At 40.5% G+C, this 25117-nt stretch overlaps 2 protein-coding genes across 5 annotated transcripts in view; one reads left to right on the forward strand and one right to left on the reverse strand.

Moving 5' to 3' along the window:
• pgam5 (PGAM family member 5, serine/threonine protein phosphatase, mitochondrial) overlaps window positions 1–15832 on the forward strand; it is a 100446-nt gene extending 84614 nt beyond the window's left edge. The window contains exon 6 of the mRNA XM_073051919.1: window positions 15685–15832. Within this exon, the coding sequence (XP_072908020.1) occupies window positions 15685–15718 (34 nt within the window). The 3' untranslated portion in view covers window positions 15719–15832. The remainder of the gene's footprint in view (window positions 1–15684) is intronic.
• Window positions 1–25117, reverse strand: part of ankle2 (ankyrin repeat and LEM domain containing 2) — a 112295-nt gene that overhangs the window by 49315 nt on the left and 37863 nt on the right. For all 4 annotated transcript variants that reach the window (XR_012099694.1, XM_073051913.1, XM_073051912.1 and 1 more), the window contains exons 3-4: window positions 16259–16453; window positions 11091–11284 (exon numbers count right to left, since the gene is read on the reverse strand). Coding sequence is in view for 3 of the 4 variants with exons in the window: in XM_073051913.1 (XP_072908014.1) it covers window positions 11091–11284; window positions 16259–16453 (389 nt within the window). In the remaining variant the exon portion in view is untranslated. The remainder of the gene's footprint in view (window positions 1–11090; window positions 11285–16258; window positions 16454–25117) is intronic.

The raw sequence follows: 25117 nt of genomic DNA on the forward strand, positions 1-25117 counted from the left end.
ATCACGTGACATCACATCACCCCACTATCATGAGACAATTACATCATGCTCACGAGAAACTCATGGGACAGGTAACATCTCCCCCCAAGAAAAGAAAATTTTGATCTATCAAGAGCAAAATTTTAACTATAATTTACAAAATATACAAATGTATAAAATTTTCAAAATGCACAATATACATACAATTATCATACAGCACTCTAGGAACTAATATAACATATGGCAGGAGTGTATACAAATATCAACATTCTACTCCAAAAAATTTACAGTGCAAGTTCAACATCTGGACAGACAGTCGGCAATTATTTTATCTTTGCCTTTAATGTGAGTTATTAAGAGATCATATTATTGTAAAATCAAACTCCAATTTAACAACCTTCTATTTTTGTTTTTCAGTTTACTCAAAAATACCAATGGGCTATGATTGGTGTAAACCACGAGTGGTTTCTGACTTGCGCCAACATATACATCAAAATGTTGCAGAGCCAAAATAAGAGATAATAATTCCTTTTCTATGGTTGAATAATTTCTTTGAGGCCCATTAAATTTCTTGGAAAAGTAAGCCACAGGGGTCAACATCATCACAATTATCCCTTTGTAGTAACACTGCTCCTGCAGCCTCATCACTGGCATCCACAACTAAGGAAAATGGCTTCTCAAAGTCAGGTGACCTGAGCACAGGTTGGTGACAAAGGATAGCTTTCAATTTATCAAAGGCCTCCTGACAAGGCTCTTTCCAAACAAACCTCTCACCTTTCTTCAGGAGGTTAGTTAATGGAAGGGCAATCTCGGCAAAGTTCTTACAGAACTTGTGGTAATATCCTACCATTCCCAAGAATCTTCTGAGAGCCTTTTTACCGGTTGGAGTGGGAACCTCCAAAACTGCCTAAACTTTTGCCTGAACCTGCCTTGACCCACAACGTAACCAAGATATGTCACAGTGGCATGGCCAAATTCACTTTTAGCTAAGTTAACAGTTTGGTTTGCTTCTGAAAGCCTTTCAAACAGCTTTTCCACTGCAGAGATATGTGCTTCCCAAGTGTCATTCCCTGTGACAAAATCATCAATATAGGCATTTGTATGCTTTAACCCTTGAATTACAGAATTAATTATTCTTTGGAAGGTTCCTGGAGCATTCTTCATTCTAAATGGTAAAACATTGTATTCATATAACCCAGATGGTGTCACAAATGCCAAAATTTCTCTACCTTTATCCATCAGTGGAATACACCAATAACCTTTCAACAGATCGATCTTTGTAAGAAACTTAGCTTTTCCAACTTTGTTCACACAATCATCTACCCTAGAGATTGGATACACATTGGTTTTTGTTACAGCATTCACCTTTCTGTAATCAGTACAAAACCGAATGGTTTAGGCATCATGAAACAAGGTGAACTCCAATCCGAAGTAAAGGGTCTAATAATACCATTTTCTAACATATATTCTATCTCTTGTTCAGCAATTCTACATTTTTCCATGTTCATTCAATATGGATGTTGTTTTATGGGTTTAGCGTTTCAAACATCTACATTATCTGAGGCTACTGTGGTTCTTTTTGGAACGTCTGGAAATAAATTCCAAAATTTCATAATTGACTGCTTCATTTGCTGTGGCTGCTGTGGCTGTAGATGAGCCAATTTTTCATCAATATTTTCCAAAATTGTCGAATTTGGTAATCTGGCATAAATAATGTTCGGTTTAAAATGAGCTTCAGATGGATCAGCCACCAAGTTCCCAGGGAGATCAGACTCATTGTTATTGACAACAACAGTCATAGTGGCAGACTGTTTTTCCTAATATGGTTTTATCATGTTTACATGACAAAGCTGTGTTGGCCTTCGTCCGTCTGGTATTTTTACCACATAGTCCACATTATTAACTTTAGATATAATCTTGTAAGGACCATGAAATTTAGCTTGTAAAGGGTTTGTTTGCACCGGGAAAAGAACCGACATCTTATTGCCTGGCTTAAATGACCTCATTCTAGCTTCCTTGTCATACCAAGTTTTCATCCTTTCCTGAGCAGATTTTAAGTTTTCCCTTGTTAAGCTGCAAGCTTTTTGCAATATTTCCTTAAATTTTAAGACATAATCCAGCAAATTAGTATGTAGTTCTTTGTTAATCCACTGTTAACAAAGGGACTAAAGCCTAGGGACTCCTGCACTGACTCCCTTACTGCAAACAAAAGCAAATGAACTCCCTCATACTAATCCTTTTCATTTTCAACACAAAATGTCTTAAATCATGGTTTTGAGGGTAGAATGGAACCTTTCTAATGCCCTTTGTGATTCTGGATGGTACGCAGACGATATAATCTGTTTGGCTCCCAGTTTATAAACTACTTGCTGGAATAACCCAGACATAAAATTACTTCCTTGATCAGATTGGATTTCTTTAGGCAACCCAAATAAAGTAAAGTATTTTATGAGAGCCTTCGTCACAGTTTTAGCTTTTATATTCCTGAGAGGTATTGCTTCTGGAAATCTAGATGCTGTACACACATGATGGTCAACAAATATTGATGGCCAGCTTTAGTTTTCCACAATGGGCCAACACAATCTACCATAACTTTAGAAAATGGTTCACCAAATGCAGGAATAGGTTGCAATGGTGCCACTGAGGTGACTTGATTAGGTTTACCCACAACCTGACACATGTGACAAGTTCGGCAAAATGTCGCCACATCTTTTCTCAAACCAGGCTAGTAGAAGTGTTTATAAACCTTGTTCGTAGTTTTCTTCACACCAAGATGGCCACCCAGGGACATACTATGAGCCAAAGTTAAAATCTCATTCCTATAGACTTTAGGAACTACTACCTGGTGAACAACTGCCCATTCCTCACATGCTGGAATCTCAGGTGGTCTCCACCTCCTCTTTAATACACCATTCCTGAAATAATACCCTACTGGAACCTTCTCAATTTCACTATATGGAAGAGCATTCTCTCTCAAGGTGGCAATTTCAGGATCACTGCTCTGCTCCACTATAATCTCCTTCCTAGACAGAGACAAGTCATTATGGCCAGACTTACAACAAGGATCTTGATCAAGCAATGAAAGTGGAAAAGTTACTGACAAATCATCAAAATCTGAATCCTGATTTGAGCTGTAGTGGGTATCAGACCCATGCTGCACAGAACCATCTGCCTTGGCAGACTGTTTGGCTATAGCTCGGGTTACTGCACAGGAGTGATACATGTTAGAATCCATCCCTGGATCATCAGTGATTGGCCTAGTTGTTAGCTGCACTGCAGGAACAAATGTCCCACCTGCTAGGTCACTCCCTAACAATAAAGAAACACCATTCACCGGTAAACTGGGTCATAGTCCGATTTTAACAGGTCTTGAAACTATCCCTGACTTTAAAACTACATTGTGCAGAGGTACAGACATAAGGTTGCCCCCAATACCTCGTATAAGATTTACCTCAACAGTGTCAGTCTCATCACTAAATTCTTGAACACTGGCTAACATAACTGACTGAGAAGCCCCAGTATCCCGAAGAATTTTTACTGGTACTTGAGGGGACCCTTCATTAACGGAACCAAATCCCTCTGACATAAAATTATCGAATCCCTTCCTAACTCGGCCAGATCTTGACAAAGCTTCCTTTGATTATCCCAAACCCTGCGGGTTTATGGGTGTTTAAAAGTGTTGCACACACGCATCACTACCTCCTTTTCCTTTTTCTTCAAACAGAACCAGTTAGCCATATCATGAACCGGTTTTCCTACAATAGTGACAAATAGGACCAAAATGTTTTTCCTTCACTTGCTTCCCTTCACCCTGACCTTTATCACTAGCTTCCGATTTATTTTCTGGTTTACTCTGACTATCCATGTTACTCTTTTGAAAAGTTTTACTCGGAGTAAACTGACTCTTGTGGGTTAGAGCATACTCATCTGCTAATTTAGCAGATTCTCGCAACGTAGCAGTGTCCTTTTCATCCAAGTATGCCTTTATGCCATTAGGGACACACCTTTTAAATTCCTCAATTAAAACCAACTTTTTCAAGTTGTTAGAACCTTCATTCACAATTTTAGATGTGCACCATCACTCAAAACACACAAGATTTGTCATAGGCAAATTCCACATAAGTCTGGTTCACAGATTTCTTCAGACTTCTAAATCTTTGTCTATAAGCTTCCGGAACCAATTCATAAGCTTTACGTATAACCTGCTTCACAGTATCGTAATCAGCTGCTTGTTCACTGGTTAAGGTCATATAAACCTGTTGTGCTTTACCATTACATTTCCATAAAATGTATTTCAGACATTGTACATATATATCATATAATCATATATATCACAAAATCTCCACAAAGTATTTATCTGGGATATACACTTATAGAAAAGAGTGGAAAGAAAAAACAAGCAAAAGGAAAGAACTATGTACAAGTAGGGAGTGATCTTTTTTTTAACAACAGATTCATTGATTTGTGAGAATAAAATCAGGCCTATGAGGCATTATGTAGTTAAACCATTTTCCCAGTATGAATCAAATTGTTCCAGCTTATGATTAACAGATGCTGTTATCTTCTCCATTTTGTAAATGTCCATTGTAATTTCCATCCATGTATTTAAAGTTGGGCTGTCCTGTGATAACCATTTCCTAGTAAGAGTCTTTTTACCAGCCACCAATAGTATATTCATTAAATATTTATCTCTTTTCAACCATTCTTGAGGTATATATCCAAAATATATGGTCTTACTCTCCAAGGGTATTTCACATTTAAAGATGTCTTGTAGGGCATTGTGTATCCCCCTCCAATAGTTTTTGATAACAGGGCAGTCCCAAAAAATATGATAATGATTTGCATTTTGATTTCCACAATTTCTCCAGCAAACAGAGAGGTTACCATCATAATGGGATTTCTGAGAGGGTGTAATAAAATATCTTATCAAGTTTTTCCATCCAAACTCCCTCCATTTCTGTGAATTGGTACACTTCCATTGATATCTCCATATTGTTGTCCATTCTTCCTCAGATATAATTATCCCTCCTTCCTTCTCCCATTTTGTTTTAATGTATGAAGTCGAACGTGTTTTAAGATTTGACAACTCCTTATACATGCTCGAAATGATTCTACTACCGTTATCTGAATTATATGCTTTTCTAAAGAGCTCTATCAAGCATGTATTTGCCTTGGTTACATTTTTAAGCGTCTTATTAACATATTGTCACATCTGTAAATACCGATAAAAATCTTGTTTTTCTAATAAGTGTTTCTCTTTAAGCATTTCAAAACTGAACAGTGTTCCTTCTTTCATTATGTTGCAAAGAACTGTTATTCCTTTAGCTGTCCAGTCCTTAGATCTAGCATCCAATTTATTTGGTGTAAAATCAGAGTCATATGCACATCATTTAAGAATTGCAATATCTCCCTCTAGATTATATTCTTTTATAGTAGTTTTCCATATTTTAAGAGTCAATTTCACTCCTGGGTTATCAATAGTATTTATGTACCTTTGCAGGTTGTTATCCGCCAAAATTGCTTGTATGGGGATGGGAAATACCCGCTCCTCAATGTTTTTCCATTGAGCGTCATATGATGGGTTGCACCAACATATCACAGCTCTCAACTGTGCTGCAAAATAATAATCTCTAAGAGAAGGCAAGCCCCATCTCCCCTTTTCCTTTGCTAATTGCAAAGTTTTGAGATGAATTCTAAGCCTTTTACCCTGTCAAATATACCTTGATAGCATCTTGTTCCATTCATTGAATTGATTTTGATTAATCTCTATTGGTAGGGTCTGAAAGAGATATAACAATCTGGGCAATATATTCATTTTAATAGACTCAATCCTTGAACTGAGACTGAAAAAAGGAATCAGGCTCCATCTTGCCACATCTCCCTTAATTTTCAAAGGACTGCATCAATTTAGGTAAAGAGTATGTTGGTTGCCCTAGATAGATCAAAATATCATCCGCATAACAAGCCAATTTATGCTCTGTCCCTTTAATAGTAATTCCCCTGATATCTTCATTTCGTCTGATGTATTGAGCTAATGGTTCCAGATATAACGCAAAGAGTAGTGGTGACCATGCACAACCCTGTCTCGTGCCAATTTCTAGGGTAAGACTATTTGATAAATATCCATTGATTTTAATCCTAGCAGTAGGATTGTCTATATATAGTGTCTGTATAGTTTTAATAATTGTGTCTTGGAAACCAAATCTATGTAAAACTTTATAAAGAAAATTCCAATGAACTGAATCAAATGCTTTTTCAGCGTCCACGCTTTATCACTATTGCTTTGATTTTATTTTTTTTGTATATGATCCATAATGTGAAGTGTCCTTCGCATATTGTCTTGAGTCTGGCGTTGTCATATAAAACCTGTCTGATCATTACGTATCAGTATGGGTAGAAACTCCTCTAATCATTTGGCCATGATGGAGGTAAATAACCTATAATCTACATTAAGAACGGATACTGGTCTAAATGACCCGCATTCCATTTTATCCTTGCCTTCTTTCTGTGTAGCTGAGATTATCGCTTCCTTCCAACTGGGTGGCATTTGTGCCTTTTTTAGAGCCCAGTTCAGTGTGGGGAATAAAACAGGAATTAACTCATTTTTAAATTCTTTGTACCACTCTGCCGTATACCCATCTGATCCTGGCGACTTGCTTAATTTAAGCCTACTAATTGCAGCTTTTAATTCAACTTCAGTTATGTCAGCAGTCATCGTTCTATTTTGTTCTTCGCTTGAAGTGGGTAACTCTAGAGGATTCAAGAAGGTGTCAACTTGGGTTATGCTTCCCCCTGGAACTTTGGAATATAGTGTTTTGTAAAACACTTCAAAAGCTTCTTGAATTTCACTTAGCTTATTTTTTATCATTTTCGTTTTTGGGCCCCTAATTCTATGAATTGTATTTTCTGCTATCTTCTTTTTCAGTTTCCACGCCAGTATTTTCATAGATTTCGATCCACTTTCATAATGTCTGTTTCAGAAACATTAAGTTTTTCCTGATCTCTTGCGTAGCCAAATTATTTATTTCATTCCTAATTCTTTTAATTTCCCCTGATGTATCCTGTGCCAAATTCAATTTGTGTTTTTTCTCTAGTTCCTTCAGCCTATTTTGTAATTCCTCTAATGTTTTATTTCTTATTTTTTTTCTTATATGAAGATATCGCTATAATTTTCCCTCTTAAGACCGCCTTCAGAGTATCCCATAAAACGGGAGTTGAAACCTCTCCATTATAATTAAATTCTAAGTAGAGACCAATTTCTTTTTTAATTTGTTCCTTAAAGTATGGATCATTGAGTAGACTTGAATTTAGTTTCCAAATAGTATTCTTTGGTTGTAGGTCAAAATCAACAGATAAATGTATAGGTGCATGGTCACTTACATCTATTGTCCCAATTCCACAGGCGTTTATTTTGTCTTTGTCTTTTCCAAATGTTATGAAATAGTCTATTCTTGTATATACAGAATGTGGAGCAGAATAATGAGTGTAATCCCTTCTGTCAGAGAAAAGGTCCCTCCATATATCAATTAAACCAACATCCTCAAAAAGCGTATTAACTTTCTTATGTAAAGATTTTGTTTCATAGGTTTTTCTACTGGAGGAGTCTAAGTTTGGTTGTAATTGTAATTTTAAGTCTCCCCCATATATCAGGAGACCTTCTGTTTCCGGTACCATAATATCAGTAATTTTCTGAAAGAAACCAATATCACTTCCCAGGGGTGTGTATATATTCAATAGAGTAACTGAATTGCCGTCTATATTCCCCCTTACCAGAATATATCTGCCTTCTTTATCTCCCATTTCGAATATTTTTTCAAAATTTAGCATACTTGAGATAAGAATAGCAACTCCTCTCCTATGCCCTGATTTATATGAGGAGAAAAACAGATTAGTGAAGCCTTTAGTTTTTTATGCTCATCACTTAAATGAGTTTCCTGTAAATATATTACATGGGCTTGTTCTTTTTTCATTTTGGATAAAATTCTCTTACGTTTGATTGGATTTAATAGCCCATTTACATTAAAAGAAATGAATTTTACCTTGTCCTTAGCCATCTGTATTTATGTCAGTGTATCATTGAAATTAGAATAAAACTTAATCGATCTACTCCCTGAAAAAATAAGAACCAAGAAACTCAAATAATAACAAAAATGGCAACGAATGTGTGATTCTGAGGTCTCTAGCAAATGACCCTGCGTTGAGCTAGAGGAAATGTCTAGCTGTGGGGGATAACCTCTCCTACTTGTGAGTTGAGGGCCCCCACTGCAGTATTCATAAAAGTCAGTGAACAAATCCATTACACAGAAAAGATTTCCCTGTGTACTCCTATATATACATACAGACACAAATAAATATATATGCATACATACATATATATATATATATATATATACACACACACACACACACATTACACACATATATATATATATATATATATATATATATTCTCATTTTGGTGGGGAAAAAGGAGTAAGTGGCGAATAAAGAATAACAACTAAGTAATATAAAATCCACATTATAATAAGAATTTCTCGAGATAGGTATATCACCATGTACTTTTGCTTCTGTTTAGCTTCTCAACATTTTTAAAGTTAGCCAAACCTTATGGCTCTTCTGAAGGGGGTGAGGACTGTCTTTGGGAAACTCCCGGTCTCTTCCTGATATGTTTCTCTCGGCCTCCTCCTGCCTTCTCGTTTCTCGCACTATTTCCAAGGCCGAGCGGGACAATTCATCAGCCAGGCTTTCTTTCGTTTTGGTCATGCTGACGGGCAACCCTCTGGCCTTCACGTCTGTCGTCGCCTCTTCCACTGTCTGGTACAACTGCGTCCCGTTGTCATAAAACACTCGAAGTTTAGCAGGGTACGGAGTTTGAAATCTAATCTTATTTTGCTTTAATACTTGCTTTACTTCGGAGTATTCTTTGCGTTTCTGGAGGACCGCGGGGGGGGGGGGGGGGGTAATCTTGGTCGAAATATATTAATTTATCCCCAGGCCCTTCGTAGAATCTCCGCCTTGGTGCTGTACCGAAGGAATTTAATTATAATTGATCGTGGCTTTCTATCCCCAGTAGGTTTTGGAACGAGCGAGTGGTGCGCTCTTTTGACTTCCAGCTTCATAGCCGGGGGAAGATCCAGCGCGTCCCGCAGTAACTTTCTGACAAACTCCGTCATAGATGGACCCTCCGCTCCTTCGGAAACGTTGTAGATTCTGATATTTTTCTGCCGTGATCTTCCCTCCAGGTCAAGCAGTTTACCTTCTTGGTGATGTATTATTTTTATTGTCTTGCTTAGTATCCGCTCAACGTTTTGAACGCGATCTTCCACCTTCTCAATGTGAGTCTCTGCCACTACTATTTTTTGATTGACGCTGGCGAGCTCTGCCTTAATATCACGGAGCTGCTGCTTTATATCTTTCTGGACCTCCATTATTTCTTTCAGGATTTTGAAGACATTCGCCACTTCAACTGAACAAGGCCCGGCGGCCACCTCGCTGCCACACAGTCAGGTCGGAGAGCCGCTCGCTGCACTCCTCTCGGACGCAGGCTCCGCAGTGTCGCTTTTTTATTTCCATTTCTTCTCCCCATTCATGCCCTTCTTTTCAGTTAAAATATTTTTCAAAAAATATTATATTTGACAGTTAATGGGGCTTAATACGCGTTTTTCCGGTGGAGCTAGTGACTTAGGCTGCCATTCTCGACGATGACATCACTGGAAACCCTATCAGCCTCTAATTTAAGTTTCTCTAACACTATTTGTTCTAACTGTAACTGGATCACATCTTTTCTTACAGGAAACTTCTCTAACACTGCCTCATCAAACACTTTTATAGCTATATAATGCTCAGCTATTTTCCTCTGAACCTTAGGCTTTGTCGTAGCTGTCATTATCCCGGTAATCTTCAGTTCTTTAGCAATTTCCAGCACCTCACCCTTTTTAGCCTTTGCTAATACCTCAGGAGTTGGCATTGCCAGAAATTCCCCAAAATCCATTGCTGCGATTGTCACACACAAACCAATCAAACAAAAGTGGGGGGAGGAGGAAAGGGAGGGGTGATGCTTTTGCAGCTGCTTGTGCGTGGGTGGGGGGAGGGGGATTTGGGGTTCGAATGTCTTCTGTCATTTATTCTTTGTGGTTTTTCCCTGTTTTGTGGCTGTCTGTGAAGAGTAAGAATTTCAGGTTGGATACACTCTCTGCTATCAAACTGAACCATTGAAATCACTAGGATCAAAGGCAGCCAGCCAAGGAAACCCACAGAAACCATAAAACCTCAAGGTCAGCCATTAAGCCACAGTGACCAAGCTACAGGTGCTCTTGATACAATGTCAGATTCTTGTAAACACTGAACAAACTTGTTCTTTTTATTCACATTTATTAAAACATTTTCCTCTTAAAATCATGAAAGTGAGAATAATTTCTTTGATGGTTCAGTCCTCTCTCAATGATGAGGCTCGGTAAAGCAAGGATGAAATGTTCAGGCTTTATAAAGCACTGGTGAGGCCTCACTCACAGTATTGTGAGCAGCTCTGGGCCCCTTATCTTAGAAAGGATGTGCTGACATTGGAGAGGGTTCACAAAATTTGATTCTGGGATTGAACATTTGATGGCTCTGGGCCTGTATTCACTGGAATTCAGAAGGATGAGGGTTGACCTCATTGACCCCTATCTAATGTTGAAAGGCCTCGATAAAGTGGATGTGGAGAGGATGTTTCCTATGGTGGGAGAGTCTCAGACCAGAGGACACAGCCTCAGAATAGAGGGGCGTCATTTTAAAATGGAGATAAGGAATTTCTTTAGCCAGAAAGTGGTGAATCTGTGGAATTCATTGCCACAGACGGGTGTGGAGGCTAAGTCATTTAGTATATTTAAGGCAGAGGTTGATAGATTTTAGGTTAGTCAGGGCATGAAGGGACATGGGGAGAAGGCAGGAGATTGAGGCTGAGAGGGAAAATTGATCAGCCATGCTGAAATGGCGGAGCAAACTTGATGGGCCAAATAGCCTAATTCTGCTCCTATATCTTATGATCTTATAAGAAACTACGATAGAAGCAACAAAAATTAATCTGAATTGATCTTATGGTTCAGCTTCGCAAAACGGTCTATTCCTCTAACCTGTAGAACTGTAGGGTTGTCTCCAGAACCAATGAGGTAACGTGGATTGCTCCACACAAGTTCACAAAAGGTAGCTCTGTCTCCTTTTTCAACAGCCTTCCGCAGCTTGGATGTTAAATCCTGAGAGCGTGGACTTTTGTAACTGTTGGCTCGCTCCCTGTTGGTGCCTTCCATTTCCGCAGAACTCAGCCAATCTGACAGAACATTAAAGCAAACACAAGTCAAATATTTTGATTGGAGAAGGCCACTTTCAAAATGTTCAAAGCATTCCAATAAGTCATGCGTCCCTCTATCTCACAGAATTCAGAAAATGTTTCTTTTCCACTAGTCTGTGGACATCATTAGGGACCCCCAGCACTCGGGTCATGCATGCCCTCTTCTCACTGCTGCCATCAGAAAGGAGATACAGGAGCCCCGGACTCACACTGCCAGGGTCAGCAATAGTCAACCATCAGGCTTTTGAACCAAAGGAATAACTAGATTCATCTTCACTTGCCCCACCATTCAAATGTTCCCACAATCTATGGATTAACTTCAAGGACTCTTCATCTCATGCTCCTGATACTTACTGCTTATTAATTGTTTTGTTTCTTAGTATTTGCACAATTTGTTATCTTTTGCACGCCTGTTGCATATGGTCTTTCATTGATTCTATTGTGGTTATTGGACTGTGCACACAAGAAAACAAATCTCAGAGTTGTACATGATGACATATATGTACATTGATAATAAACTCACTTTGAACTTTGCTGAGGAGATGCAACTCAATATCACAGACGAAAATTAAAGTCAAACTGTATAACTGAATTTGAAGGGATGCAAGGTAAGATATATGAGTATTAAGGGGATTGGCAAATTTAGAGAAGGTAGGAAACACAAATATACACATGGAATGTTAAAGCCAAATGTTGTAGCATGTTGCATCTTTTTTATAATTTTATGGAATAGTACTCTGCTGAAATGTTTATTATTTTCAGGGTGGCAGGTAGTGTAGTCATAGCAGAACTCTTTACAGCACAGGCGACCCAGGTTCGATTCATGCCACTGCCTGTAAGGAGTCTGAACGTTCTCTCTGTAAATTGTCCCGTAATTAGGCTAGGATTAAATCAGGGGATTACTGGGAGGCTTGGCTCGAAGGGCTGGATGGTCCTACTCCGTGTATTTCAATAAATAAATAAACATGTTAGAGTCTCAGGAAGAGAAAACCTTGCAATACAAGACAGAGCAAAGAATGTTCTTTCAGGGGAATGTTCGGAAACAGTATGGTGATGATTGCAAATAGCAGAGTAATGGCAAGGCGGCCATTATTCTCTGTGGAAAACCTACTTTATGGGGAAAGAAAATTGTTACAGGGAACATTCCCTAAGCAGCAGACACAAACAACAAATTGTGTGAAAAAGAAAAGGGAAAATAAGAACAAACACGAGGAAATCTGCAGATGCTGGAAATTCAAACAACACACACAAAATGCTGGTGGAACACAGCAGGCCAGGCAGCATCTATAGGGAGAAGCGCTGTCGACGTTTCGGGCCGAGACCCTTCGTCAGGACTAACCGAAAGGAAAGATAGTAAGAGATTTGAAAGTAGTGGGGGGAGGGGGAAATGCGAAATGATAGAAGACCGGAGGGGGTGGGATGAAGCTAAGAGCTGGAAAGGTGATTGGCAAAAGTGATACAGAGCTGGAGAAGGAAAAGGATCATGGGACGGGAGGCCTCAGGAGGAAGAAAGGGGGGAGGAGCACCAGAGGGAGATGGAGAACAGGCAAACAACTAAATATGTCAGGGATGGGGTAAGAAGGGGAGGAGGGGCATTAACGGAAGTTAGAGAAGTCAATGTTCATGCCATCAGGTTGGAGGCTACCCAGCCGGTATATAAGATATTGTTCCTCCAACCTGAGTTTGGATTCATTTTGACAATAGAGGAGGCCATGGATAGACATATCAGAATGGGAATGGGATGTGGAATTAAAATGTGTGGCCACTGGGAGATCCTGCTTTTTCTGGCGGACCTAGTGTAGGTGTTCAGCGAAACGGTCTCCCAGTCTGCGTCGGGTCTCACCAATATATAAAACGCCACGACTCACAGGTGAAGTGTCGCCTCACCTGGAAGGACTGTCTGGGGCCCTGAATGGTGGTGAGGGAGGAAGTGTAAGGGCAGGTGTAGCACTTGTTCTGTTTACAAGGATAAGTGCCAGGAGGGAGATCGGTGGGAAGGGATGGGGGGGACGAGTGGACAAGGGAGTCGCGTAGGGAGCGATCCCTGTGAAAAGCAGAAGGGGGGGGGGGAGAGGGAAAAATGTGTTTGGTAGTGAGATCCCATTGGAGGTGGCAGAAGTTAAGAATATCTGCAATTCTGCCTGGCATTCAGTTAATGAACTTTCCTCTCTGGGAACAGAAATATTTTCCTATAAATGGAAGCAAACACATTATCAGGTTACATTACGAAGGTAATTGTGTATTAGTGGACTGCTTCATCGAGCACCTCCACACCATCTGCCCCAAGTGGGACTTCCCAGTGGCCAAACATTTTAATTCCTATTCCCATTCCAACATGTCGATCCACGGCCTCCTCGAGCCAAAATGAGGCCACTTTCAGAGTGGAGGAGCAACATCCTATATTCCGTCTGGGTAGCCTCCAACCTGATGGTATGAATATTGATTTCTCCCGCCAGTGAACAAAATTCCCCTCCCATTCCTCATCTGACCTTTTACTTCTTCTCACCTGCCTATTATTTTCCGCTGGGTCCCCTCCTCCTTCCCTTTCTCCTATGGACCACTCTCCTCTCTTATCAGATTCTTTCTTCTCTGGCCTTTGACCTTTCCCACCCACCATGGCTTCACCTAATACCTTCCGGCCAGCCTCCTTCCCCTCTCCCCAGCTTTTTATTCTGGTGTCTTCACCCTTTCCTCTCAGTCCTGAGAAAGGGTCTCAACTTGAAACCTTAACTGTTCCCTCTTTTCCATGTACGCCACCTGACCTACTGAGTTCCTATAGCATCTTGTGTGTGTTGCATCTGCTGACTTCCTCGTGTTAGTGTACTTCCATAATTTTATCCTGAGGTTGCAAAATTTCTCTGAAAATGCAGAGTAAATATGAATATGATACAATAGTTAATTTGTTTTTAATTACTTTACTCTATATCCTTACATTTATAATCTGTAGGAGCCATAGATTTGTTCTCTATCTGCATTGCATTTTGTGGTGCACATTTATTATAATAACTAGTCAAATGAGTGGAGGGAGCTTTGTAAAAGCGAAGGGAATAAGTCATCTATTTGTGCTTTGTTCTGTGCAGCATGCAGTTGGGAGCCGACTGATGTATCTTTTGTCGACTGCTCAATTAGTTTAGCTTACACTTGGGTACACTGAAGTTTCATTGCTTCAAGATTGCATGTTTGCTAATTGCTAATAAAAGATCAAACACATAGCTTTGTCATTTGGAACAATCATTATCATACAAGAATAACAAAATGCGTGGGGGTCACCAGCAGTAGCAATTTGATTTGGTTAGAATTGGCCAATACATAATCTTTGGGTTTAAAAAAAATCTTTTATCAGTTAGTTCTTTAGGCTACTTCAATCAAAGATCAGACTACAGGAGTGCAGTATGTAAGAGGCATTTCAGTATGCAAATGGCACAAAAAAGTTTTCACATAAAATGCTGGAGGAACTCAGCAGGTCAGCAGCATCTATAGAAAAAGTAAACAGTCGAAGTTTCAGACCAAGATGGCCTCAGTCTGAAATGTCAATTGTTTATTCATTTCTATAGATGCTGCCTGAGTTCCTTCAGCATTTTGTGTGTGTTGTTCTAGATTTCCAGCATCTGCAGAGTTTCTCATGTTTGTGATTTACAAACAAGTTTTTCTTTGCTTCCCCACTGGCAGTACTGACATCCAAAATTCAAAAGCTAAACTGGGGAGGTGGGTAATAATCATTAACCAAACAGAAAACGGGCAATGAAATACAACTCTTTCTCTAATTTCCAAAGGCTTTCCCTTCTCCTGGCTTTCCAGCTGTTGTAGCTGGTCTCAATCTCAAAGTTAAGATCACTATTGCCATGCGATCTATTTTGATGGCGAGGTCACTGCAGATAGAGACCTGCAGATATTCTTACATCCCTCACACAAATCACAAAAAAAAACATGGGAAACTCAGCAGGTGTAGAAAATAAAAGAAGATAAACAATATTATACTTCTGCAATCTATAAAAACAGGATATGCATCTATTAATAATATTCTAAATAAAATATCATGCCAATTTATGAAACAGAGAACTTGAACAGGCAATACTGCAGATCATAACAATGAAACAGCAAGCTGCTGGCCTCTCTCACTGTGGCGGGAGAGATCTCTCTCTCTCGCTAGTGAGTGAGAGAGCCTATCTGAGCTGTCGATGTGTTTGTTGGTCAGTAGTTTTTGATGGAATTGATCAATAGTCTCTGAGGGGGCTTTGCTATTGCTTGCATGGTGGGAGGTGGGGGATAATGCCTTTGCTGGAGCAAGGGGGGGTGGGGAGGGTTTTGCACTTGCTTGTGTATGGGAGGAGAAGAGGGGGCTGTGGGGTTCTAACGTTTTTTTGTCATTCATTCTTCAGGTTTTTTCCCTCTCTGTTTCATGGATGTCTGTGAAGAGTAAGAATTTCAGATTGTATACTGTATCCGTTCCCTGATATTAAATGAACCATTAACTCATATTCAAAACATTTATTTAAACACCCAATTAATAAAAATCTGCTCAAAACTAATCAGAAACTTGTGATTTATGGAAAGAGAAACAGATAGAACACCCTTTGTCAGGTGGATCTTGGTTCTGAGTTCTTGGTTCTAACAGTATTTGACTTTCCACAGATGCTGCTTAATCTAAGTGTTTCCAGCATCATCTACTTTTATTTCAGATTTCCAGCATCTGTGGTCCTCTTGATTTTCAAAAGTTAAAAGAATAATCCACCCAATCTATTATCTAAACTATATTCATTTTCTGATCTCAGAAATCTGTTTATGAATGTCAGTCCAGTGGAATGAATTGTCTTAAATAACACTTTTTTTGATAATCAGAATGATAAACACCAAACGCCATTATGTAAAAGCAGAGGCAAAATTCATGAAGTCACAGGTATAAAAACTCCAAATTCCAGAACTTCTTGTGAAAGATGATTAAAAAAAACTTACCTCTGTTGTAGATCACACTGCCTTTCAGTGGCGATACACAGGCAGAGGATTTGGTCGGTGAAGGATAGTAGTCACAAATACCTTTGGCAAACTTCTCAGCCTCTTCCTTGTTGGTGAAAGCTTTGAACCGTGATCCTTTCATCATTTTTACAGCTTGGAGAGCTTCTTTTTTATCCAAGTATACATGCACTTTATCTATTTGGGGAGAAGAATAGAAAGCAATAGAAGTGATGGCTAAGCACCATGTTGAGCAGACAACAACCATAACAGCTCTGTCTCTCTGAATTCATTGTTATCGTTATCCAGGTGAGAATACTGGATCAGGAAAACATTTTCCATTTTAGGATTGCAAAATAGTACGTGCACAAAGCTAAAATCTAAAGTTTACATGTTAACACTACTATGCATGAAGGTGTGTCTGGGCATTTTTGGAGTTAGGACAAACAACTTCAGCCACCGATCTTCAGATCTGAATACGGACATCGATTATATTTAAACTGTAGCTCTGAACAATAGGTTCCTCAAAGTTGTGAACCGCAGTTAATTGGAAGACAAGACAATGCTGATTTAAAATTCACTGGTGTGCCTGTAACATGGATGTATAGAAACACCGAAAACCTACAGCGCGATACAGGCCCTTCGGCCCACAAAATTGTGCAAAATTACCAGGCTTACCAAGAGCCCTCTATTTTATTAAGCTCCATGTACCTATCTAAAAGCCTCTTAAAAGACCATATCGTATCCGCCTCCACCACTGTTGCCGGCAGCCCATTCCACACACTCACCACTCTCTGAGTAAAAAACTTACCCGATATCTCCTCTGTACTTACTCCCCAGCACCTTAAACCTGTGTCCTCTTGTGGCAACCATTTCAGCCCTGGGAGAAAGCCTCTGACTATCCACATGATCAATGCCTCTCATCATCTTGTACACCTCTATCAGGTCATCTCTCATCCTCTGTCGCTCCAAGGAGAAAAGGCCAAGTTCACTCAACCTATTCTCATAAGGCATGCTCCCCAATCCAGGCAATATCCTTGTAAATCTCCTTTCTATAGTTTCCACATTCTTCCTGTAGTGAGGCAACCAGAAGTGAGCACAGTATATTTAGCTGTAACATTACCTCTCAGCTCTTAAACTCAATCCCACGATTGATGAAGGCCAATACACCATACGCCTTCTTAACCAGAGTCAACCTGTGCAGCTGCTTTGAGCGTCCTATGGACTCAGACCCCAAGATCCCTCTGATCCTCCCCACTGCCAGAAGTCTTACCATTAATACTGTATTCTGCCATTATATATGACCTACCGAAATGAACCACTTCACACTTATCTGGGTTGAACTCCATCTGCCACTTCTCAGCCCAGCTTTGCATCCTATCAATGTCCCGCTGTAACCTCTGACAGCCCTCCACATTATCCACAACACCTCCAACCTTTGTGTCATCAGCAAATTTACTAACCCATCCCTCCACTTCCTCATCCAGGTGAGGGTGGAAGAGTAAAGAGTAAAATCACAAAGAGTAAGGGTCCCAGAACAGATCCCTAAGGCGCTCCACTGGTGACCGACCTCTATGCAGAATATGACCGGTCTACAACCACTCTGCCTTCTGTGGGCAAGCCAGTTCTGGATCCACAAAGCAATGTCCCATTGTATCCCATGCCTCCTTACTTTCTCAGTAGGCCTTGCATGGGGTACCTTATCAAATGCCTTGCTGAAATCCATATACACTACATCTACTGCTCTTCCTTCATCAATGTGTTTATAGTCGCATCCTCAAAAAATTCAATCAGGCTCGTAAGACATGACCTGCCCTTGACAAAGCCATGCTGACTACTCCTAATCATATTATACCTCCAAATGTTCATAAATCCTGCCTCTCAGAATCTTCTCCATCAACTTACCAACCACTGAGGTAAGACGCAGTGGTCTGTAATTTCCTGGGCTATCGCTACTCCCTTTCTTGAATAATGGAACAACATCTGCAATCCTCCGGAGCTTCTCCCATCTCCATTGATGATGCAAAGATTATTGCTAGAGGCTCAGCAATCTCCTCCCTTGCCTCCCACAGTAGCCTGGGGTACATTTTGTCCGGTCCCGGCGACTTATCCAACTTGATACTTTCCAAAAGCTCCAGCACATCCTCTTTCTTAATATCTACATGCTCAAGCTTTTCAGTCTGCTGCAAGTCATCATTACAATCACTAAGATCCTTTTCCATAGTGAATACTGAAGTAAACTAGTCATTAAGTACCTCTGCCATTTCCTCCGGTTTCATACACACTTTCCCACTGTCACATTTGATAGGTCCTAGTCTTTCACATCTTATCCTCTTGCTCTTCACATATTTGTAGAATGCCTTGAGGTTTTCCTTAATTCTGCCCACCAAGGCCTTCTCATGGCCCTTTCTGGCTCTCTTAATTTCCTTCTTAAGCTCCTTCTTAGTAGCCTTATAATTTTCTAGATCTCTAACATTACCTAGCTCTCTAAACCTTTTGTAAGCTTTTCTTTTCTTCTTGACTAGATTTATTACAGCCTTTGTACACCACGGTTGCTGTACCCTGCCATAACTTCCCTGTCTCATTGGAACGTACCTATACAGAACTCCACAGAAATATCCCCTGAATATCTGCCACATTTCTTCCGTACTTTTCCTTGAGAACATGTGTTTCCAATTTAAGCCTCCAATTTCCTGCCTGATAGCCTCATAACTCCCCTTACTCCAATTAAACACTTTTCTAACTTGTCTGTTCCTATCTCTCTCCAAAGCTATTGTAAAGGAGATAGAATTATGATCACTATCTCCAAAATGCACTCCCACTGAGAGATGACACCTGACCAGGTTCATTTCCCAACACCAAATCAAGTACAGCCTCTTCTCTTGTAGGCTTATCTAAATACTGTGTCAAGAAATCTTCCTGAACACACCTAACAAACTCCACCCCATCTAAACCCCTCGCTCTAGGAAGATGCCAATCAATATTTGGGAAATTAATATCTCTCATTACGACAACTGTTATTATTACACCTTTCCAGGATCTGTTTCCCTATCTGCTCCTCGATATCCCTGTTACTATTAGGTGGCCTATAAAAAGCACTCAGTAAAGTAATTGACCCCTTCCTGTTCCTAACCTCCACCCACAGAGACTCCATAAACAATCCCTCCATGGCGTCCACCTTTTCTGCAGCTGTGACACTATCTCTGATCAATAGCGCCACGCCCCCACCTCTTTTGCCTCCCTCCCTGTCCTTTCTGAAACATCTAAAACCCGGCACTTGAAGTAACCAATCCTGTCCCCGAGCCATCCAAGTATCTGTAATAGCCATTACATCATATCTCCAAGTACTGATCCACGCTCTAAGCTCATCCACTTTGTTCACAACACTCCTTGCATTAAAATAGACACATCTCAAGCCTTCAGTCTGAGCACGTCCCTTCTCTATCACCTATCTATCCTCTCGCTTACACTGTCTACACGCTTTCTCTATTTGTGAGCTAATCTCCTCTTCCCCAGCCTCTTCAGTTCGGTTCCCACCCTTCCAACAATTCTAGTTTAAACTCTCCCCAGTAGCCTTAGCAAACCTCCCTGCCAGGATATTGGTCCCCCTGGGATTCAAGTGCAACCCGTCCTTTTTGTACAGATCCCAATGATCCAGAAATCTGAATCCCTGCCCCCCCCCCCCGCTCAAATCCCTCAGCCATCCATTTATCCTCCACCTCATCCTATTCCTATTCTCACTGTTGCGTAGCACAGGCAGTAATCCCGAGATTACTGCCTTTGCGGTCCTGCTTCTCAACTTCCTTCCTAACTTCCTGTAGTCTGTTTTCAGGACCTTTTCCCTTTTCCTATCTATGTTATTGGTACCAATATGTACCACGACCTCTGGCTGTTCTCCCTCCCACCGCAGTATAACTTGGACGCAACCTGAAACATCCCGGACCCTGGCACCTGAGAGGCAAACTACTATCTGAGTTTCTTTCCTGCGTCCACAGAATTGCCTGTCTGACCCCCTAACTATAGAGTCCCCTACCACTACTGCCTTCCTCTTCCCTTCCCTACCCTTCTGAGCCACAGGGCCAGACTCTGTGCCAGAGGCACAGCCACCACCGCTTCCCCCAGGTAGGCTGTCCCCCCCCCCCCCCCCAACAGTACTCAAACTGGAGTACTTATTGTCAAGGGGTACAGCCACAGGAGTACTGTCTAGTACCTGACTCTTCCTCTTCCCCCTCCTGACTATGACCCACTTGTCCATCTCCCATGGCCCTGGTGTGACCACCTGCCTGTAACTCCTCTCTATCACTTCCTCGCTCTCCCTGACTAGGCAAAGGTCATCTAGCTGCATCTCCAGTTCCCTAACTCAGTCCCTCAGGAGCTGCAGCTCGACACACCTGGTATAGATATGGCCATCTGGGAGGCTGGGAGACTCCAAGACTTCTCACATCTGACACTGAGCACAGAAAACACACATACTTCCTACCTTGCCTTGTCCCATTACCGCCTAAGCCAGTTGAGCCAAAGCCCTATCACTCCGCTGTCCGCTGAATATGCCTGCTTTCTTTTTAAACCTTTCACGCTCCACTGGCTGACATCACGCTCCTGCACAGTCTCGCCTCTCTTTAACCTTAGTAGTAAAATAACTCCCTTCGCTCCGGAAATCCTTAGCCATTCCACTCACAGCCTTCTTGCTCCGAATTTAAAATGCGAATAAGGTGTGAAAGTTATGCATATTTCAAAGGGGCATTGTAGATACATTGTGAATATAGAATTGTCCTTGCTCTCCCTCCTGTGTTTCATTTTGTCGAATAAAGATTCTGCTTCATTTCCACCAGCATCACTCTGGTGACTCTGTTCTTGCAGCAAGGTGGCATTATGAACTGCACCTTTCCAAGAAACTCCAAACTGAAAACAAGACATGAATGAGTATACAAATCGTGATAATCATGATAGTTTTCAGTCAACTATCTGATGGCTCTGGAGAACAAACAGCTTAAGAACTATAAATCTGACTTAATATGAGCAAACTTAACTGGAAATGGTTCAGATGGTGATGAGAAGGCATCAGGAGCAAATTATATCAGCTAGTTGAGTGGTGTTACAGCAACAACCTTGTACTCAATGTCAGTAAGACCAAAGAATTGATTATGGACTTCAGAAAGGGTAAGACAAGGGAAAACACACCCGTTTTCACAAAGGGATTTAAAGTGTAGAAAGTGAGCAATTTCAAGTTCCTGGTTGTCAATATCTCTAAGGATCAAACCTTCAAACCTGGGCCCAACATATCGATGCAGTTACAACGAAGGTATGACAGCAGATATATTTCATTAAGAATTTGAGATTTTGTATGTCACCAAAAACACTCGCATATTTCTACAGATCTGTCATGGAAAGAAGCACTGTAACTGGCTGCATCTCTATCTGGTATGGGGGGTTGGGGAGAGCACTGCACAAGATCAAATATAAGCTGCAGAAAGTTGTAGTCAGTCGGCTCCCCAGCATTCAGGATATCTGCCTCTCTGCCACCCAATTCTGAATGGACATTCAACCCATGAACACTACTTCACTTTTTTTTGCACTACTTACTTTATATACACACACACACACACACCCCCCTATACATATACACATACATACACATGTATACATATACACACAGACACACATATATATTCATACACATACATATATACATACACACAAACTTACTGTCATTCAGTTTTTATTATGTTGTGCAATGTACTGCTGCTGCCACATAACAACAATACCCTGGTGATATTAAACCTGATGCGGATTCTGAAAAACATCCACACTTTGTACAAATACCCCACTACCCACTAATGTTTAAGATCCACTGTCTTGTATGTGGTGATAATAACTACCCAGAACAAACCAAAATATCATTAATTTTCTCTCTCTCTCTCCCCTTGTCCCTGAGCAATCACCAAATCACTATCTGTGATGACCTTCCTTACAAATAGTAAAAATCCCATTTCCAGAAAAGTTGGGATATTTTCCAAAATGCAATAAAAACAAAAATCTGTGATATGTTCATTCACGTGAACCTTTATTTAACTGACAAAAGTACAAAGAAAAGATTTTCAATAGTTTTACTGACCAACTTAATTGTATTTTGTAAATATACACAAATTTAGAATTTGATGGCTGCAACACACTCAACAAAAGTTGGGACAGAGTTAAAATAAGATTGAAAAGTGCACAGAATATTCAAGTAACACCGGTTTGGAAGACTCTACATTAAGCAGGCTAATTGGTAGCAGGTGAGGTATCATGACTGGGTATAAAAGTAACGTCCATCAAAGGTTCAGTCTTTGCAAGCAAGGATGGGTTGTGGCTCACCCCTTTGTGCCAAAATTCGTGAGAGAATTGTTAGTCAGTTCAAAAGGAACATTTCCCAACGCAAGATTGCAGAGAATTTAGGTCTTTCAACATCTACAGTACATAATATTGTGAAAAGATTCAGAGAATTCAGAGACATCTCAGTGCGTAAAGGGCAAGGTTGGAAACCACTTTTGAATGCGTATGATCTTCAAGCCCCCAGGCAGCACTGCCTAAGAAACCGTCATGCTACTGTGACAATTATAGCCACCTGGGTTCGGGAGTACTTCAGAAAACCATTGTCACTTAACACAGTCCGTCGCTGCATCCAGAAATGCAACTTGAAACTGTATTATGCAAGGAGGAAGCCATACATCAACTCTATGCAGAATTGCCGGCGAGTTCCCTGGGCCCGAGCTCATCTCAGATGGACCAAAAGACTGTAGAACCGTGTGCTGTGATCAGATGAGTCCACATTTCAGCTAGTTTTCGGAAAAAACGGGCATTGAGTTCTCTGTGCCAAAGATGAAAATGACCATCCTGATTGTTATCAGCGAAAGGTGCAAAAGCCAGCATCTGTGATGGTATGGGGGTGCATCAGTGCCCATGGCATGGGTGAGTTGCATGTATGTGAAGGTACCATTGACTCTGAGGCGTATATTAGGATTTTAGAGAGACATATGTTGCCATCAAGGCAACGTCTCTTCCCGGGACGTCCATGCTTATTTCAGCAGGACAATGCCAGACCACATTCTGCATGGCTACAACAGCGTGGCTTTGTAGACGCAGAGTGCGTGTGCTTGACTGGCCTGCTGCCAGTCCAGATCTATCTCCTATTGAAAATGTATGGCGTATCATGAAGAGGAGAATCAGACAACGGAGACCACAAACTGTTGAGCAGCTGAAGTCTTAGATCAAGCAAGAATGGACAAAATTTCCAATTGCAAATCTACTACAATTAGTATCCTCAGTTCCAAAACGATTAAAAAGTGTTATTAAAAAGAAAGGTGATGTAACACAATAGTAAACATGCCTCTGTCCCAACTTTTGCTGAGTGTGTTGCAGCCATCAAATTCTAAATTTGTGTATATTTACAAAATACAATTAAGTTGGTCAGTAAAACTATTGAAAATCTTTTCTTTGTACTTTTGTCAGTTAAATAAAGGTTCACGTGAATGAACATATCACAGATTTTTGTTTTTATTGCATTTTGGAAAATATCCCAACTTTTCTGGAAATGGGGTTTGTATATTAACATTTACCTTATAGCTTTAAAGAAGAACAGGCAGCATTATTAATTAAACAGTAATCTAGCCTAACAAACCAAGAGGGGGAAGGAGTGAAAATGAAACAAGGACGTAAAGATGTGATAAAGCAGAGAAGCCCTGCAAACCCTGTATTATAGGATAGACTGGATGGCCATTCATCAGCTCAAACTGATTGAGAAATCAGGCAACGTAAGCAGTTTGGTTTATCTTCCAATTCAGACTTCAGGTAAAATAAATATTTCAATGGCCTCATTTTGAAAGGCATGCTAACTTTTGGGTGGTGGGTTGGAGATACATTTCTACCAAAGGAGCTGTAAGGCACTCTTTCACTCCACTAGCCTGCAGGTCACCCTTGGACAAGGTGTAGCACTTGCTTAGCCACCCACCCCTAATCAGGGTCACGTGAAGCCATGGGAGCAGGTGGTGGATGGTCATTTGAGCAGCCGGTGCATATCATAAGTACTGGTTATGTGACCACTGACACCAGGCAAACAATCTCTGAAATGTATTGATAATGGTTGGGGTCACCCGTCTTGTAAAGACACTGACCAGAAGAAGACAATGTCAAACAACTTCTGTAGAAAAATTTGCCAAGAGATAATCATGGCCATGGAAAGATCATGATTACCCACATCAAACAATATGGCACGTAACAAATAAGTGCTAATTTTAATTTTTATTTAATTGTATTTCCTAAGAAAGTGATGATAGGAACCTTTAAACTCAGCAGAGTAAATTATTCGGCACTAATAGCCAGATCTGTCATTAAGTGAGACAGCTACTGATTATCAACCCTATTCCATTTCCCTAGATACCATTTATTTTTAATATAGAAGAAAATACTGTTTTAAAGTCCTTTATATCACAGAACAAGCACCCCAGCCCATCCTTGTGGCATCCTTCAACTCCTTCAGATCAGTGAGCAAAAGCACATCTTCAGATTAAGAGTAAAATGTCCTTCAAATCATAAATCATAGAACACTACAACACAGTACAGGCCATCTGGCCCACAATGTTGTGCTGACTTTTTAAATTTATTCCTAGATCAATGTAAACCTTCCCTCACACATAGCCCTTCATTTTTCTTTCATCCATGAGCTGTCCCCAATGTATCTGCCTCTATCACCCAAATACTTGGCAATTAGTGAAATTCATCTTTGTCACATTTAATTTTTTTGTTGAAATATCTGCTTGTCATTCCCCATCTTTCAAGTTTTTCTCTTTTTTTTTGTCAGTAAACTGGTGTTTACTTCCCTCT

Source organism: Hemitrygon akajei, chromosome 7 (assembly GCF_048418815.1).
Source record: "Hemitrygon akajei chromosome 7, sHemAka1.3, whole genome shotgun sequence".
NCBI classification, from domain to species: domain Eukaryota; kingdom Metazoa; phylum Chordata; class Chondrichthyes; order Myliobatiformes; family Dasyatidae; genus Hemitrygon; species Hemitrygon akajei.